This window comes from Schistocerca americana, chromosome X (assembly GCF_021461395.2).
Source record: "Schistocerca americana isolate TAMUIC-IGC-003095 chromosome X, iqSchAmer2.1, whole genome shotgun sequence".
NCBI lineage: Eukaryota > Metazoa > Arthropoda > Insecta > Orthoptera > Acrididae > Schistocerca > Schistocerca americana.
This window is the reverse complement of record NC_060130.1, coordinates 209,050,693-209,070,814: the sequence shown is the minus strand read 5'-3', so window position 1 is coordinate 209,070,814 and position 20,122 is coordinate 209,050,693. Positions and strand designations below refer to the sequence as shown.

General features: G+C 38.7%; 1 protein-coding gene across 1 annotated transcript; it reads right to left on the bottom strand.

Moving 5' to 3' along the window:
- Positions 1–8,093: 8,093 nt before the first annotated feature.
- On the bottom strand, positions 8,094–18,638 carry LOC124555623 (heme transporter hrg1-B-like). The gene is made up of 3 exons (XM_047129592.1): positions 18,323–18,638; positions 17,490–17,663; positions 8,094–8,645 (listed from the first exon to the last, which is right to left on the bottom strand). The coding sequence occupies exons 1-3, from the start codon at positions 18,456–18,458 to the stop codon at positions 8,500–8,502; spliced, it is 456 nt and encodes a 151-aa protein (XP_046985548.1). The 5' UTR covers positions 18,459–18,638; the 3' UTR covers positions 8,094–8,499.
- Positions 18,639–20,122: the final 1,484 nt, after the last annotated feature.

Sequence of the window (20,122 nt, the reverse complement as noted above, 5' to 3'; positions counted from 1 at the left end):
AGGCCACAAAGACACAGTTATCAGCACCTCACTGACAAGGGGAGGCCGCCAATTGTGAAATTCAGATTGGACTCATACTGCGCATAATAAAAGCTCATGGCCAGAGGTGTAATGTGGCAAAGCACCAAGATGCACTTCTCAGCCGTTGTCGAGAAAATCGACAGTTAAAAGAAACCGTTGCGGTGAAATACTTTCTACGATTAATAATTTTTCAACAGCGTCGTGGCGCAGCGGTAAGCTCACGGGTTTGTAATCCGAAGGTCGCCAGATCGAATCTCGCACCATGCAATTTTTTTTTATTTGTTTTTGTAATTCAAATGTATATATAAAATTCCCGTCAATCAGTTGCAACAATTATGCATATAATAAGTTGTTGAAAGTCGTTTGTCGTGGAAAAACTGGCGACTTCGAACATCATTATTTTTTCCGCAAACAAAGTTGTATTTCACAAATGTTATTAATTGTCTTCATAATGTTAACCACGTATAGTTAACGGAAGACGTAGAAACGATATTCCGAAACGAATACGTATAGCGTAAGTCAAACGTTCGAATTAGAATAGAGACCCCACGAACACAAATTCGCTGTGGCAGGTATGAAATATAAACTCCGTTACTCGCTCGTTACACTTGAAGGACAGATGTTGAATGGGCCGAAACGAGCCGCCGCATAACAGCGTAGTTGCCTGCTAACTTCGAAAGAAGGTAGATGCGGTCCCTAGCGCAACTTATAACATCGTCGAAAATCAGTGGGGACGGGAGAGCTTTGGTACACCCTGTTAAAAAAACGGAAAAATGGAGGCGGTACAATCGGAGAGCGATCCGCCTTCACCAGCATGCATAAGCAATTCATTAATAGTTTATATATATATATATATATATATATATATATATATATATATATATATTCGAATTACAAAAAACTAATGATAAAAAAAATTGCATGGCGCGAGATTCGACCGGGCGACCTTCGGATTACGAACCCGAGCGCTTACCGCTGCGCCACGACGCTGTAGGAAATTATAAATCGTAGAGTATTTCACCGTAACGGTTTCTTTTAACTGTCGATTTTCTCGACAACGGCTGAGAAGTGCATCTTGGTGCTTTGCCACATTACACCTCTGGCCATGAGCTTTTATTATGCGCAGTATGAATCCAATCTGAATTTCACAATTGGCGGCCTCCCCTTGTGAGTTTGAAGGAGGTCGTGTAATCAGCCCCGGATCTACGATATTTCCGAACCGGGACATAAACATAGTAAAAGCCTTGCAGATAAACAAAAATTACACGAAGCGAAGTGTAGTGTGAGGAGGCCTATGCGAGAGGCGTTCACTGTATTCGAAAGTAAAGTTCTATGTACTGACTTGGCAGAAAATCCTAAGAAATTTTGGTCTTAAGTCAAAGCGGTAGGTGGATCAAAACAAAATGTCCAGACACTCTGTGACCAAAATGGTACTGAAACAGAGGATGACAGACAGACTAAAGGCCGAAATACTAAATGTCTTTTTCCAAAGCTGTTTCACAGAGCACGACTGCACTGTAGTTCCTTCTCTAGATTGTCGCACAGATGACAAAATGGTAGATATCGAAACAGGTGACAGAGGATTAGAAAAACAATTAAAATCGCTCAAAAGAGGAAAGGCCGCTGGACCTGATGGTATACCAGTTCGATTTTACACCGAGTACTCGAAGGAACTTGCCCCCCTTCTTGCAGCGGTGTACCGTGGGTCTCTAGAAGAGCGTAGCGTTCCAAAGAATCGGAAAAGGGCACAGGTCACCCCCGTTTTCAAGAAGGGACGTCGAACAGATGTACAGAACTATAGACCTATATCTGTAACGTCTATCAGTTGTAGAATTTTGAAACACGTATTATGTTCGAGTATAATGACTTTTCTGGAGACAAGAAATCTACTCTGTAGGAATCAGCATGGGTTTCGAAAAAGACGATCGTGTGAAACCCAGCTCGCGCTATTCGTCCACGAGACTCACAGGGCCATAGACACCGGTTCCCAGGTAGACGCCGTGTTTCTTGAGTTCCGCAAGGCGTTCGATACAGTTCCCCACAGTCGTTTAATGAACAAAGTAAGAGCATACGGATTATCAGACCAATTGTGTGATTGGATTGAAGAGTTCCTAGATAACAGAACGCAGCATGTCATTCTCAATGGAGAGAAGTCTTCCGAAGTAAGAGTGATTTCAGGTGTGCCGCAGGGGAGTGTCGTAGGACCGTTGCTATTCACAATATACATAAATGACCTTGTGGATAACATCGGAAGTTCACTGAGGCTTTTTGCGGATGATGCTGTAGTATATAGAGAGATTGTAACAATGGAAAATTGTACTGAAGTGCAGGAGGATCTGCAACGAATTGACGCATGGTGCAGGGAATGGCAATTGAATCTCAATGGAGACAAGTGTAATAAGCTGTGAATACATAAAAAGAAAGATCCTTTATCATTTAGCTACAATATAGCAGGTCAGCAACTGGAAGCAGTTAATTCCATAAATTATCTGGGAGTAGGCATTAGGAGTGATTTAAAATGGAATGATCATATAAAATTAATCGTCGGTAAAGCAGATGCCAGACTGACATTCCTTGGAGGAAGCCTAAGGAAATGCAGTCCGAAAACAAAGGAAGTAGATTACAGTACACTTGTTCGTCCACTGCTTGAATACTGCTCACCAGTGTGGGATCCGTACCAGATAGGGTTGATAGGAGAGAGAGAGAGAGAGAGAGAGAGAGAGAGAGAGAGAGAGAGAGAGAGAGAGAGAGATCCAACGGAGAGCAGCGCGCTTCATTACAGGATCATTTACCAATCGCAAAAGGGTTACGGAGATGATAGATAAACTCCAGTGAAGGGCTCAGCAAGAGAGATGCTCAGTAGCTCGGTACGAGCTTTTGTTGAAGTTTCGAGAACATTCCTTCACCGAGGAGTCAAGCAGTATATTGTTCCTACGTATATCTCGCGAAGAGACTATGAGGATAAAATCAGAGAGATTAGAGCCCACACAGAGGCATACCGACAATCTTTTTTTCCACGAACAATACGAGACTGGAATAGAAGGGTGAACAGATAGAGGTACTCAAGGTACCCTCCGCCACACACCGTCAGGTGGCTTGCGGAGTATGGGTGTAGATGTAGAAGCTTGATAGCGCCCCTCCCCCCCCCCCCCTCCCATTCGAGCGTTTGAGACAAGACATCAAAAATTTTTAAAAAATCGATTCTTTCAAAAATACAGTCATTTTGTAGCGCACATCTTCTGAAGAGTTTGATATATAAAACATATATGTTCGAGGAAATGTAAGACATTGGTCTTAAGTATGCCAAAGTGCAGTGCCACGCCTCTTCACACAGCATTCTTCTATCAGATGTCACTGTATTTCGCTCTGTGGAATTCAAACGTGTGTATATTTTAATGGGAGACATCAAACCTATATTCAGGGCAGTGCAAATTAAAATGCCAGTTTGACATTTATCCCCCTTAAAAACACTCACAATTTATACTGGGTGGGATTATTTGTGTCCAGAAGAAAAAGAACTCTTCAAAAAATCTGCACCCTTTATTGCCTATTTGCTAATAACTTTCTCGTTTGTGTGAATAAAATTAAATACAGGAAACATAAAACCAGTAAAGACAAGAGACAAGTAAGACATTTCTTCAATCCTTAGGTTCCAGCATTTTTTTTCTCTCTAGTCTTGCTAAAACTTTACACGGCATGCTTTCCTTTCTGCGAAAGAATCTATTAGCTCACTGAAGCTCGTCAAACGTTTTGTTACAAGAAAAATCAAAATTCCATTGTCTAATGCTGAGAAAGCAGTTAATACGACAGTGGTATGGTTTCTCGAATTTGTCACTGCCTGCTAAATAAAACGAAATGAGCCTTTCTAATATTGACAATTTTAACACACGCCAAATACGCGAGACTGTTTTGCACGTGTGGTCATTTTTTATCTACCTCATTTACATAAATAACTCAACAGGATATAATTCACGAAGCATCAAATGCACGAGTCCTTTTTTGTGGACAAAAAAAAAAAAAAAAAAAAAAAAAAAAAAAAGAAAATTTTGTAGAATTTTTCCTCACCTATCTATAGTTTGTAAATCAAATTCAAATGAAAAAAATTTCAGGGCTGAAAGGGATCTGTCGACATCGCCAGCAACATCTCTGATTGTGATTCGGCAAATCATTCAAAATCATTTCTTTCACTTTTTCCATGATTTCATTATCTAATGACGTACTGGGACATTCAGGCCTATCATCCTCATCGTCTTCACAATCTTCCTCTAAACACTTACACTACTTTGTAAACCCTTGTTTTACTAGTAGCACACTCACCAAAAGCAATATTTTATGTTTCTGAAACTCTATTGCACTTTATTCCATTCTTATATCAAAATTTAATACAAATTCCTTGATCCATATTTATAAATAAAAATAAATATATGACCTTTCTGACAGCTCACAACAGACTCAATATCATAAGTCTAACACTGTACAAGTATTTTTTTCAGACAGCCAATGTAGCAACGAGAAAAAAATTTAAAAAACTGACAAATCAATCTAATACAACATATGAAATGACAAAACACCCATTAATTTTGGAACACACCTTGCATATTAGTTACCAAACTTCAGGGCTAACTTCTGGAGAACAAAGTAGCATGGAAACTTAAGTCTTGAAATGGCAACAGATTACAGCTTACATTTGATATTTTGTATATTTTAGGGTAATTAATTTTTTATTGTTACAGTATATTAAAAAGTTTTATATTTATAGGTATTAACAAAGTACAGCACACATCAGTGGCACATTAAAAGTGAGGGTGACAGCAAGTTATATTTGTGAGGAGGGGCGTGGGGGGAACATCATCAGCAACCTCCCTCCCTCCCTCCCCCCCCCCCCCCCCCTCAAGAATCAAGCCCTGGATCTGCCTGTGTTTCCCACATTAATTGAAGTTCTACCATTAAGACATATGGTGACCCTTAATAGACCATATGGAGCTAGAAGATGAACAGAAGGCAGCAGTTTTAACACCAACTTTATTATAGTGGGACTGCAATTGCTAACACTGGCCAAGCTGCTCACCCACTCCTTACACACACACACACCACAGAGAGAGAGAGAGAGAGAGAGAGAGAGAGAGAGAGAGAGAGAGAGAGAGTACTAATAATACCAACACTGTTCAAATTTACTGGGCCACTCACCATCTGCTACTATTTGGTATGATATCCATCACCAAAAAAATTTCATAGATGCAACAACCACCCAAAGAGGCTAACATTATGTAAACTTAAGTTTACATCTGCAGATTTTACCAGCACAACATTTTAGCAGGTACTACACTTGTGCAAAGACCCTTTTTAGCATACAGATTACTGACACTGGATTTGGTGACCTTTTCACAACTAAACTGCTCTCTATTACTACTGCAACAGCAGCAAGTATAGCAAATAATGGAATCTTACTTACTTTGCATATACTGTATAACAGGAACAATATGTTATTAAATTAGTGGGAGATTTGGAGGTACAGACAATGCAAAATTTATTAAACAGAACTGCCACCTCTATCAACAACAGTGTCTAAGCATCGAGTCAAACTGAGCTTTGATGACAGCTGCAAGTAAGTCATTCCACACTGCTTCAACTGTATATCAGAGTTCCCGAACTGTAGCGGCTGGTGAGTGAGAGTGTGCCAGTCTCTCTGCAATCTGTGACCCCACATTCTCAACAGGTGAGAGATCCACATAATGTGCTGCCGAGGGCAACAGTCCAACAGCCTCTATATTGATGGAGGTCAGGAAAGCATGTAGAACATGTCAGCTCACATTAAAAGATAACATCAAGAAGACCTTGATGATAGGGCACAACCACTAGCCTTATCACATCATAAACATAATGTTGGTTGTCCAAATTACTTGCTACGAGAATTTGAGGCGATAGTTTTGTGTACCCAGTTGCACGCCCTAACATTGTGCCAAATGCTGGACACATGACTATCAATGCCCTCTCGTAATATTCTTTACCTTTGCTGCCTCCACAAACGAATACGTTCAACATGATGCTGTAGGTAGAACTCTGAATAGGTGGTGCCACCCACTTGTCCAGTGTTGCCAGTAGGTACACCACTGTCAGCATGCCTCTCTGCCACTGTTCCGAGGAAAGCCACAACAACGGTCACCATACTGATGGTCCGCCGTGCTGTCTGTTTGGCTATTTATCTATCTGCAAACAAGCCTGTTTCCTGAGCCAAGGCACGTGATGTTGTTGTATAACCCAGCATGGACAAGCAAACGTGTTTATTCCCTCAGGCACTAGTCCAGTGGGGCTACAAAGACCTGCAGGACACTGAACATGGCCCCCATGAACCCACCAATTCCATATTTGCACAACACTTGTGGGATCCCAAACCACACGAGCAACAATATTGGTGAATGAAAAACCAGTCTCAACAGGCTATGAAGCTATTGTTAAATTCTGACATGTGCTGTCACATGTTTCTCCTCCTTACATGAGGCTTAACATGATCTCATGAACAACCCAAAATTTAAATGTAATTTTTGAATGATAAACACACGGCATAATCTTTCCTATTATATACAGAATTAAGACAGCATTACTCTAAACTATTTCTTCAGTGGTGCTTGAATCCTAATCATTTGTATATCCAAGTATGTGATATACTTCATGTAAGTTTATCATTTACTACACACTGATTCAAGATGTTGCAATTTTAATACCAGTACAATGTCTCTAGCCCTATGTTTGTGAAATTGCAGTACGAAAATTAATACTTACACTTTTTAATTTGATAGCTGTGGTCATCGTATGAAACTCAGTTTCAACAGCCTCGTCAATTCCAGCTGTATACATAATCTAATGTATAAATTGTCTTTTGGGTATTCAGCAGCCTCTAATATGTCCATCAAAAATTTGCTTGTCATCTACAAATTTAGTTTTGTTGATATTCTCTAAAGAATCAAGATTCTATGTAACACAATAGCCTAACCTATGGTTATTTTGTTTGATCCTTTTACTTGTAGCAGAAGTTTTCTGGTCTTTCCGTGCACTTATTCCTTCTTCAGACAAGGTAAAAATTCTGTGCAGTTAACTAAACTGCTATGAATTCTCATGGCAGATTAAAAACTGTTCTGGTCCAGTACACAGTTTTAATCTGCCAGAATTTCAAATCAGTATCCATTTTCAATGGTGGAAATTCATTCTGATTACTAAACTGTTATCTCCCTAAAATAAATGTAATGGTTCCCTTAGAAAACCACTTCAATTAAACAATTTCTCTGGTTCTTCAGTGATTTGTAGATTTGTTATCCATATTCTTATGTGTACAGTGTCACAGTCACATAGGATCCTTTTAACTAAATGAGTTGATACTGGATAATTTGAGACTGAAAAATCATATGTACTCCACATTACTTTTCTAATTCTTTGAAATATCAGTTTTGAAATGTGTTTACGGATAACTTCAATCACAATTCAACAGGTGAAGTTTTACTTTTGAAAGCAATCGAAACAAACATATACATAAAATCAACTGCTACATCCTTCACTTTCTGCAAGTCCTTTTCTGCATTAATATTCATAACTTGTCACATTGTCAACTAGGACATTCAGGAAGCATTTATCTCTGTTTTAACAAATAATAATGATGGAATCTGATGTACCCTTGCCGAAGCAATTTTTGCATCTTTTTCCAAAAAAAAGATGTGAGGAGAAGAACAACAATTTCAATTAAAACTGTGAGGTACGTTTCCACCATACGATAAGAAAGTTCCTTGTTATCCACATACGATTTACATTACCCACAATCAAAGCAGACTTGCATCAGCCCTTCATACAGCTCTTAGGCAGCACAGGATTCAGCTATTAATTGTGACTGTAACAGTCTGAATGTTACACTAAAACTACTATACAAGTATTAATACAAACTTTGCAATGCAGAAATTTGATTTCCATAAGGTCCAGTCTGTGCCTTCACACATTTCAGCCTTAAATCACAGTCAACTCCAATGCAACAATGACAAAATTGGTGGGGTAACAGTGGGAAGCAACTGAAAATAATAGTAGCCCAATTCTACTAAAATATTTATTTAAAAAATTCTGTAAGGATATCAAAAGCACACATCAAAGCGTCAGTGAATAATTTTGAAAACACACACTTTCACAACATGTAAAAACATCTATAAAAAAAATTTAAAAAATCACAACTGAATGTTCCTTTAAACTGCAAAGATTAGAGTTGGAACTCACAGGGCATATTTTCTTACCTCCCTCTCATAAAAATTTATTTTCAAACACATTCACAGTTCAATACTTCAGAGGTTTTCACAGTATCTTTTCCATCATTAATGTCAATATTACTCTTCCCTGTACATATGAAGTACCCTCAAGTTGTGGTTTAGGGATAAAACATATCACACTGCTCCCATGTCCAATACACATGCAATGAAATGCATTGGCTAAATAAATTTTATCATGCTACTGTGGATCATCACGCAGCAACTCCAATGATCTCAGGTATTTCCTGTATTTTGTGCAAATGACCATTATAGCAGCTCCCCACTTAACAGTCATCATAGTCCAAACAGCTGGTATTATTGTACTCTTTCCAACAGGAAACACAGCTGAAAGAATATGCAGAAATAAACATACAGTAAGACAACTTTTACTGTAGAAAAATAGAAATAAAATATAGCTTAGGACAATCATGTCAATAGTCACCAAGATGCTACATTAAATACTAAGAAATGTCTACTACAACTGTGAAACTGGCATGTTCCATGTCATAGTGAGATGCTGCAATTATGATCCATGGAACATGCAGTTAACTAAATTATGATTCCTGATGCCTGTAGTAAATACAGTTAACCGACATGGCAAATATTATAAATTAAAGATAGAAACAACTTTTTGCATAAACCATAAAACATCCTCTGGGCACCAAATACCAAATATTCTAAGTTAATGCTATACATTCATCAAAAGAAATTTTCCACTGCAGTTTGATACTGGTCGCGTGTGGGAAACTACTGATCCTTCCCATTCACTTTGACCCATAATCTCATCAAATAGCAACCATTATCCACCCATCAAAATCTGATGTAGGCAATTTAAAATTGTGTGAACTCACAACCCAAGTCACACCTTCCAACCTAGCTTAGACCTCTCATCATACTACTGACATTACAAAAAACAACATACTATCAGTGATTGCTCTATCTGCACATATATGACTTCACATGCCCCATCTTTATGGTATGGATGAATGCAGACATCCTTTTAATAGGTTCAATCCCCACAGCTGTCTGCACTGATTCAGATGTACCACGATTGTTTTCAAATGGTAGGTAACATCTCTCAACACAACTGAACATAAGATGATATTACAATAACTAAAATATTATAAATGAAAATTATATTAGAAACAACATTATAAAACAAAAATAACATCAGCATGTAAGTCATTATATAAGAAATATAGTCTCAATATTATGCAAAGGAAAGTTGCCACTCACCATATAGCACAGATGCTGAGTCGCAGATAGGCCCAACAAAAAATATGTGCCTATCTACGACTCAGCACCAACACTATATGGCGAGTGGCAACTTTCCTCTTCATAATATTATTACATTCCATCCTGGATTTTCCATTGTTTGAATAAATATAGTCTAACACATGCTATTTAAGTCAGAAGTTCTGCTGAGTTCTGATTTGTCTTAACACTTGTCAGGAATGTCTCCTAAGAATTTTGGCTGATGGGTACAATCACTTATAAATACCTTCAGAAATGAAAGCAGCATTAGTTTCATGTTCCATGGATCAGTTTCATGATAAATTGTGATGATGTAGAATGAGCCATTTCCACAAACACCACAAATTAATTTGTAAATATGGGTATATGCCAAAAGTTTAAAAAAAAAGCTTTTTATTAAATGTACATATGTGAGTTAGTACGAGGGCAGTTCAATAAGTAATGCAACACATTTTTTTTCTGAAACCGGGGTTGTTTTATTCAGCATTGAAATACACCAGGTTATTCCCCAATCTTTGAGCTACACAACACTATTTTTCAACGTAATCTACATTCAATGCTACGGCCTTACACCACCTTGAAATGAGGGCCTGTATGCCTGCACGGTACCATTCCACTGGTTGATGTCGGAGCCAACGTCGTACTGCATCAATAACTTCTTCATCATCCACATAGTGCGTCCCACGGATTGCGTCCTTCATTGGGCCAAACATATGGAAATCCGACGGTGTGAGATCGGGGCTGTAGGGTGCATGAGGAAGAACAGTCCACTGAAGTTTTGTGAGCTCCTCTTGGGTGCGAAGACTTGTGTGAGGTCTTGCGTTGTCATGAAGAAGGAGAAGTTCATTCTGATTTTTGTGCCTACAAACACGCTGAAGTCGTTTCTTCAATTTCTGAAGAGTAGCACAATACACTTCAGAGTTGATCGTTTGACCATGGGGAAGGACATCGAACAGAATAACCCCTTCAGCGTCCCAGAAGACTGTAACCATGACTTTACCGGCTGAGGGTATGGCTTTAAACTTTTTCTTGGTAGGCGAGTGGGTGTGGCGCCACTCCATTGATAGCCGTTTTGTTTCAGGATTGCCGTTTTGTTTCAGGTTCGAAGTGATGAACCCATGTTTCATCGCCTGTAACAATCTTTGACAAGAAATTGTCACCCTCAGCCACATGACGAGCAAGCAATTCCGCACAGGTGGTTCTCCTTTGCTCTTTATGGTGTTCGGTTACACAACGAGGGACCCAGCGGGAACAAACCTTTGAATATCGCAACTGGTGAACAATTGTGACAGCACTACCAACAGAGATGTCAAGTTGAGCACCGAGTTGTTTGATGGTGATCCGTCGATCATCTCGAACGAGTGTGTTCACACGCTCCGCCATTGCAGGAGTCACAGCTGTGCACGGCCGGCCCGCACGCGGGAGATCAGACAGTCTTGCTTGACCTTGCGGCGATGATGACACACGCTTTGCCCAACGACTCACCGTGCTTTTGTCCACTGCCAGATCACCGTAGACATTCTGCAAGCGCCTATGAATATCTGAGATGTCCTGGTTTTCCGCCAAAAGACACTCGTTCACTGCCTGTTGTTTGCAACGCACAGCCGGCCGCGGTGGCCTCGCGGTTCTAGGCGCGCAGTCCGGAACCGTGCAACTGCTACGGTCGCAGGTTCGAATCCTGCCTCGGGCATGGATGTGTGTGATGTCCTTAGGTTAGTTAGGTTTAAGTAGTTCTAAGTTCTAGGGGACTGATGACCACAGCTGTTAAGTCCCATAGTGCTCAGAGCCATTTGCAACGCACATCCATTACGGACACCATTTTAACAGCTCCGTACAGCGCTGCCACCTGTCGGAAGTCAATGAAACTATATGAGATGAAGTGGGAATGTTTGAAAATATTCCACAAGAAATTTCCGGTTTTTTCAACAAAAATTGGCCGAGAAAAAAAATGTGTTGCATTACTTATTGAACTGCCCTCGTAGTTCCTGCCAACCACTTTTTTACACAATCATTACAATAATATTAATTATTCTATGGAACATAAGAAGTTGTCATGGAGAAACTGAAAGTTTGTTTTCATGTTTCACTCTGCTGTCTGTCTGACATTTTTGCATCACTGGGTAAGTTATAAAAATTTTTTGTTGTGGCACTGTGCACTCCTTTTGCACTAAAGGCAACCTTAATGTGGAGTAATGAATGTCAGTTTTCCTTCTGGTATTGGAAATATGTAAATCATTGTTCCTTTTGAATTTTAGTGGATTATTAACAACAAAATTCATGAAGGACAAATACACTGTGAAGCAGTAGTCACAATACCAAACCCTTTAAATGTCTACACGATGACTGTGGGTGAACACCACATATTTTTACAGCACATTTTTACACAATAACAAATTCCTTTCTACAGATGAGTTACCCCATAACATTGTTTATTATGACATTACTGAATGAAAAAATGCAAAACATGTAACTTACCGATTACCCGCAAGATTTTCAATAATGCTCGGTATAAAAGTGGCTGAACTAAGTTGTTTTCAGAGTTCCAAAATGTGCCTTTTCCAGTTTAAATTCTCGTCAATACGGACACCCAAGAATTTTGAAGTTTCCACGCTATTTATTATTTCCTTACCATGTGTTACACTTATCATTTATATAACACCACACAAATATATACACTTATAATTGGTGTAGTACACCTAGAAGCACAGAACTGAATATGTTGTGTCTTTTTACATTTTAGAGTGAGACGATTAACAACAAACCAGTCAATGATACTTTTAAGAACCCTGTTTATCATTTCTTCTGTTGCTGTATGTATGCTTGGACTGATTACAATACTAGTGCCATCTCCAAAAAGAACTATTTCTGCTTGTTGTATATTATGTGGAAGATCATTTACATGTATGAGGAATGATAGCAGACCCAAGACTGGGAACTGGGAAACTCCATATGTGAATTCTCCCCAATCAGAAAATTTTTTCCATACTACACTGCCTGAATCACTAAATACAACTTTCTGCATTCTTTTGGTTAAATATGACATTACCCATTGATTGGCTATAACATCAATCCCATAAAACATCAATTTATCTAGGAGAATACAGTGATTCACACAGTCAAGTGTCTTAGATAGGTCACAGAAAATACCAACTGGCACTATTTTGCTATTTAATGCCTGTAAAATTTGGTGAGTGATCATGTAAATGGCATTTCAGTACTGCATCTTTTCTTGAAATCCAAACTGAGATTTCCTCAGGATATTATTGCTTCCAAGGTGAGAAATTATTCTAGAACGCATCACCTTATCCAAAATTTTGGAAACTGATTTTAGCAGCAAAACAGGTCAACAGTTACTGAGATCTCTCCTGTCACCTATCTTAAATAGGGGGTCGACAATGGCGTATTTCAGTCTCTCTGGAAACATTGAGTTACTGATACATTACATATTTTGGATAAGACAGGGCTTATAATATGGGAGCTAATATTTAGTACTCTATTGGAACCACCACCAAAACCAGATCTTTTATTTTTGAGAGATATCTAACTTTCTTGATTTCAGAAGGAGAAGTTGGTAATACATTCATACGATTGAATTTTATGAGAGTTACTTTTCCTCAAACTGCTGTGCTTTTTCTCCTTTACTGTTTATACCTATGCTTTCTACTATATATAAGAAATGATTATTAAACATATCTGCTACCGGTTACTGATCATTTATAATCCTTCCATTTAGTTCAGTAGTGATGTTCTCCTGTTCTGTGGCATCATCCTGTCTTATTTCACTACATTCCACACAGACATAAGTCTGTCGTCAGAGTTACTGATTACTGACATAATGTGCACAGTCTCTGATTTGTCAATAGCTTTTCTTAGGGCAATTTTGAGAAGTTTTGTTCTTGCGAACACATACAATTCCCTTTTCCTTTCACAAGATACTTTAATCACTCTATTGACCCATAGTCTTCTACATGACTGTTTATTACCTGCCTGATTAGCTTAAGCAGCAAACTACTTTCAATCAATGATATGAATTTATAATGGTATAGTCAAAATATCCACGGGTGTGCTGCCGGTCTATAGTGTCCAACGGGCACAATATTTCGGCGATCATACATGTCGCCATCATCAGGTGAACTGACGGACTGAGCTCCTGTGAACGTGCCGGCACGGAGATCCGTACGCTATGGCTGCTCAGAAGGAACTGGGTTCGGTCGCGGCGGCGGCACACCCGTGGATATTTTGACTATCATATATGCCGGGAGAAACTCAAGAATCATATAATGGTATAGATTAAATTTTATTTTGTTCAATACGAATTTCATCCCGTGGAAAGCGTTCTTTAAAACTTTTTTAGTGGAGTCATTAATTATTCTAACTGATTTCCACTGAGGAGTATCCATACTGTAAGGCACTATGTTAGTTTATTCTAACTGCATCGCCATCACAAAGAGCATTTGTTACTCGGTAAATAAATATTTTCTTGCTTTGAGATTCACCAAAGAAAACATTATCAATTATGGCCCTAGTGTCTTTATCCACCCATGCTGGTAACTACCAAGGTCAAATTTCAGGATCCAAATACAGTTTCCATATCATTTTTTCCGACCAGAATCCTTTAGAAAATCTGCACTGAAGTAACCACATACTATTAAATGCTTGCTGCTATCTGAGAGATAGGATAGTAAAGAACCCACATCCTTCAAACAATTCAAAATTTTGTAGTCAGTATCTATATACAGTTACAATTAAAAGTGTATTAATTCACAAGCCCACACGTATGTGCTGACCACCACAAATTCTACTAGTCTCAATGTTTCTGAACTTGTGCTCAGTCTCAATATATGTAATAACTCCTACTTTTCCCATATTAGTACTGCATGAGTACGATAACAGTCTAATATTTTATACGCAACCTACCTGACCCTGTGGTTATGTGGTGCTCAGATAGCCACACGATATGTATCTTTTCAGAGCTCTAAATTTTCCAAACAGACAAGAAGCTTCTCTACCTTATTATTATGTGGACAGTATATCATGGCAGTCAGCCATGACAGTAAACAAATGAGAACATTGGCTGCCCGAGTGGTGAGGAAGGAGTGGGAGAATAAGTCCCTCAACCCTCTGAGAGGGCTGCCATCCTACATCCGCATTCTGTGCTTCCACGGAAACAGGACTGACATAAGGGTCAAAGGGGTTGCTCTGACTACTTCTGTTATAGAGAGAGTTGCATTCGAATCCCTCTATGCAACAGGATTATAGTCTCTTCACTCATTTAAAAGTAAGGAAAAAAACAAGCAATCCACAATACAAAGCAAATTTGAGTACACAATGCATTTGGTAGTGGCTAGAGCACAACTGTTTGCTACAGTTGGCAGTAGTGGTTCAGGCCCAATCACCAACGGTATCTTCTTACGCAACCCTAGTTCAAAACACTCATCACCCAAAACTGCCACAATGTAGTGTCTGCATAAAACTCAATCGTCTAATATTTTGATGAAATAAGGTAACCTTACTTTTTCTGTTCATTCTTAAGCTTTTTTGTGGGGCTCTTCAGTTAGTATGGTTTGACTTCTTTCAAAAAACAATGGGTGCCTGAATAATGCTTGTAACCTAAAAAGGTACCTCTCTGACCCCAATAACCACAGCGATCTCTCGCCGTGAGATCCCCCCCCCCCCCCCTTTCAAGAAGCTCAGCCAACCTCTCTTCCCCTCTCCTACTCAGGTGTAGACCATGTCTCCCAATTGTATATACAAATTAGATACAATATACATTAAGATAATTGAAGAAAATGGGTCGTAGATGCTATAAAATCAAAACCAACATTTGATTTAAGATGAAAATGAGAAAGGAACCCCAAAATACATTGTGCTAAACAAGCCTAAAATGAGATAGCAGAAACAGAAAATTAAGTTAAAAAGGTTGAATTGCAAACATCAGAAATTCATCAAAAGGCTATTTTCCCCTCAGCTCTAGGTTTAAATTCAATACCCTGCTAGCAGTAAGGCTGTTAGTGACAAAAACTACTAACTTAAGTGAACAGGCAAATTCATGGAATAATCCACTGCATTACAGCACAAAAACGATGACTGCATGCTGGATTTAATTTTGCCTTAAATACCACATTCAAGTTTAGGTTGCTATAGTATTCCTATTACAATCACAACGTGTTTCATGCAGCTACTCATCAGGGCCAAACCATTATACTTCCACTCACATCTGGTGAGAATTTGAAAAGGTGATAAATATATTCAACATTCGTGGTGAAGGAATAGTTCATAAAATTTAGTTCTGAAACTGAACACAGATTTTCACACACTACCATGGGCACGAAGACACCACTAACATATTCCTTTTATACTATCACACAAACGTCTCATGTCATTCACTAACTGGCCAATTCTAATTTTGAATAATTAGGTAAGTACTGAAAATGCTACAATAATCTAACAGTTATATTACAAACAATAAACACTATCATGACATCACATTATTTGACCACTGCATTGGAGGATCATGATACTGATAGTACAACTCAGATGCATACTCATGATGTACCAAGTACATGATAATATTCTATGTATAATTAGATGAAAGATATAAAAAAACCTAACCACTTCTAAGCACATTAAATGTGCATGACTAGAAAGACGAAAATGTATTAGCAGGATGCACTTTATGCATAAATGTACATCTTGATTGCACGTTACTACACAATTAACAATGACTTGTTTCAGCCTACTGCCATCATTGGATCATTAGGAGTATCCAATGGGAGTACCAACATCATATAATCAGTACATGCAAGTAAATGACCATGTGCATTTGCACATGTAGCTTCATGTACTAAATATGTTACGTTTGATCCTGTATGACAATACTTCTAATGATCTGATGATCATGGGAAGCCAAAACTGGTCATTGTAAATTGTATAGTAATTTGCAGACAAGACAGACATTTATGAGTAAAGTAGCAACATGATCAACAACTTGTTAATAGATTTCAGGTCTTCAATCGGTAGGCCTAAACATGATATAGGTGTGGGCAATACTACCTTAAGAAATCTCATAGCAAAAGCAGTTGTCTTAATTATTTCAAAATGCACCAGTGTGATGACTGTTCCGTTTAAAGGGCCAAATGTATACAAGAAATGCCACAAGGAATAAGTGTGTAATTCTGCATATCAGATGTACTTTAATGTCACACAGACGAGTGGGTTCTGTTTATAAGGTCTTTTAGGTAAATGTAGTTTTGCCATGGTCCACAAAAATTTCAGGTAGTGATGTAGCAATAAACTGCACCCTTGTCATTTTCCAGACTAATACAGGTCCTTCATCCACAATTCTCAATTGGCAATCTTATGAATAGTTAAGCTCACCACATCTCAGAGTCAGTAATGAAAATAAATAAATAAATATTCTCTTTGGGTGCATCATGAGCACAGAAGATTCCAGTTTTTATTGACAAAACAAGAGGTATTATTTAATAAATTTTTCTGTCATATATGAAAGAGCTCCAATGACCGATATGAACATAGGTGACTATTACGATAACAGTACTGGTAGTGAATTTTGTTTCCTCTAGAAAGATTTTCTGCCATAGCCTCAATCATTTGTAAATAAAAGTACAAAAAATTTCTCACAATTATATATAATGGTAGCTCCAAAATTTAGATTCAGTTCTTAAGCTGAAAAAAATCCATTATTGCGAATTTTACACACCATTGTCCTCATTACGTATATCCCACTGCCAAAAACAGTTTTCAAAATGCAACTGATAGTGATGACACAAAATACTCTACACACTCCCTCCTCATACTGTAGATCTATTTACGACAGAAAAATTTCCATAGCAGCTCACCACACATGTGCAATCAACATATGTAAATGCTAAACTTACTGTTTTAATTGCAAACTCGTAAACAATTTATACTTACTTGTTTTGTAGTACAGCGTGAGAAAAATGTACCACACAAAGCCTGCTGTGCCCAAAACTGTGGCCACAAAACCAAAATCACATATCCTGTTTAATGTCTCAATTGAATGCCATAACGAAAGTCTTCCTCTTGCGTGCAGGTAATCCAAATGAAGAACAAGGGCTGCACAAACACCTATAAAAGTACAACCGGTAAATACTCGATAAATTAGAGAGAGAGAGAGGGGGGGGGGGGGGGGGAGAAAATCTTGACAAGCTTCTGCATTAGACCTTCGGGTGAACGAAATTCAACAAATGCTATGCATATATCTACATATCTACATGCGAAGTAATCTCTGGCTACTTGCCAAACGTAATCTTCTGGGGATTTCTGCGCTTTTATCTTTCTATTACAGAGGTCCGGCTGAGGCTCAACGGATACTCGAGTGATTTTGGACATAATTTCATGTCTCTCTCGTAACTACACACACGAAATAATAAGGTTCAGCTTTTCACGAACACAGCTTGCATGAAGAAATTATTTTCTGGTACCAATGGCAAAACTTCCATGTTTACTAAACCTGCCACAAAGTGGCACTGCGCTTCCTTAGGTTCCGGTATGCCACACGTTTCTCAATCATAAAAATTACGTATTTTACTTACACTTTTAAGAGCAAACAAATGTTTTGCTTTACCGCCAAAAAGCGCGCAAAACGTCATTCACTGCATGCCACTGAATGAATAACGCTACCCGGACTCCAGCTGATAGGTCTTGTCATTTAGTAACAATGTTTCTTCCTAAAGGCTCCTAAAAAACTATACATATATTTTGTAAACAGTGACAATTCCATTTACCTGAAAATAGTCCCCAAACAGATGCTTCATAATTCCGATACGGCTTCATTAGAAACACAACAAACGCCGCAAAACAGGCTGCTGTTGCCAGAAGACAGAACGAAAGCAAGGCGATATTTTTAAAGGATAAGGCCATTATGCTTCACAAGTAACTTAAAATATCATTTCAGTCTACGAAGACCAGTAGCAATTCAGACCACTGACACATTCACCCCTTTCCTCCAACTGTCAGTAGCAAACACCGACCGCAACACGGTATTTCCCCTACACACATGACAATCACAAGTATCTACTGGAAGCGTCCTTTTCCAAAGTCCTTCTACCAAAGATAATAATAAAACTTCACCAAAGCCGTTCGGTATATCGCATGAAAATGTTCTTGTTGCGCGGATGTTAGAGTTTTCTGTACATAGATCCTTGGGGTATTACTTCAATCACAGAATATGTTCATTCGTTTGAATCCGCAGCAAGGCATCTCAGTTACTATATATAATACGAATTCAAATAACTACTGTTCAGTATCGATAACAGACTCCGAAGGATTGTATTGAGGCTCATTTTACGAGTGGCGGGTTGTTTGAACTTCACAGAAGCGCGCACTTGAAGTAAACTGTTTCAAAACCTTACGAAATTTGCTTTTGACATAAATAAATGGACATTAATTACATTTTATTAGGCAAAATAATTTCTCTATGATAGTACGTTACCAATCCTTATTTTTCCATCAAAGGAAAATCTTACAATTTTGTGGGAATTGTGAAGGTAATACAATGAAAATCGGTAGCTCAAAATATACATACACAGACTACATAAGTTTGCCAACCCGGTATTTATTAGTTTCTCCATGTTCCGATGATGTACTGATTTCGCAACTGTTTGTTTACTTAAACGCGGCATTTGCTTGAAATGATGTAAGAAATCATAAACGGCGAGGCAGTGGCGGTTTAAGACCCAAGCGACACAAGCCGCTGCTTGGGGCACCAAGCGAGAAGGGACGCCAGAGCCGCTACAACTGCAGACTCCCACATTTCTATACAGGTCGGATCACAATTATCAGCGACTGCTTGGGGCACGAAGCTGAGAGGGGCGCTCAAGTGCAAGATTTGTATACAGCGCACATAACAATTTGTACCAAAAACTGATGCATGTAAAGGTGCGCGAGAGAAAAGTGGGCGACTGGGGGGGGGGGGGGGGGGGGGGGCATCGCCAAACGATAAGACACTTGTGTGGAAAAATGTACTTGAAGCGGACCTGCCAAATGGTCGGATGGAGCAAACTCTACCCTCCAGCTGCACTGCCTCATTCATTTAATCCTTGTTGTACAATGATCTTTGATTTACATGAAATTCGCTCCAGATAATGTATAATATGAAAATAGTTTTGATCTTCATCGCTGCACACACTAAGGACACTCGCTGGTGACTCCTGGGTGTTGAACATGGTGTTGCACCCCTTGCACCAATGCAAGTCTGTTCATAAAACCTACTCTACACTCATAAACATTCAATGCTGCGAAATGGTTTGAGTCTTATCTAACAGGAAACAAAGGGTGTCGTTGCAAAATACCTTTGCAGGAAGCAGTCAGTCTTCATCTGATTGGGAATAATTACATGTGGTGTTCCACAGGTTTCCATCTTGGGTCCATTGATTTTTCTTGTGTACATTAATAACCTCTCGTCTGTTACATTGCCAGATGCTAAGTTTGTTTTGTTTGCGAATGATACAAACATTGCAATAAGCAGCAAGTCAAGTACAGATTTAGAAACAGCTGCTAATCAAATTTTCACTGACATTAATAAA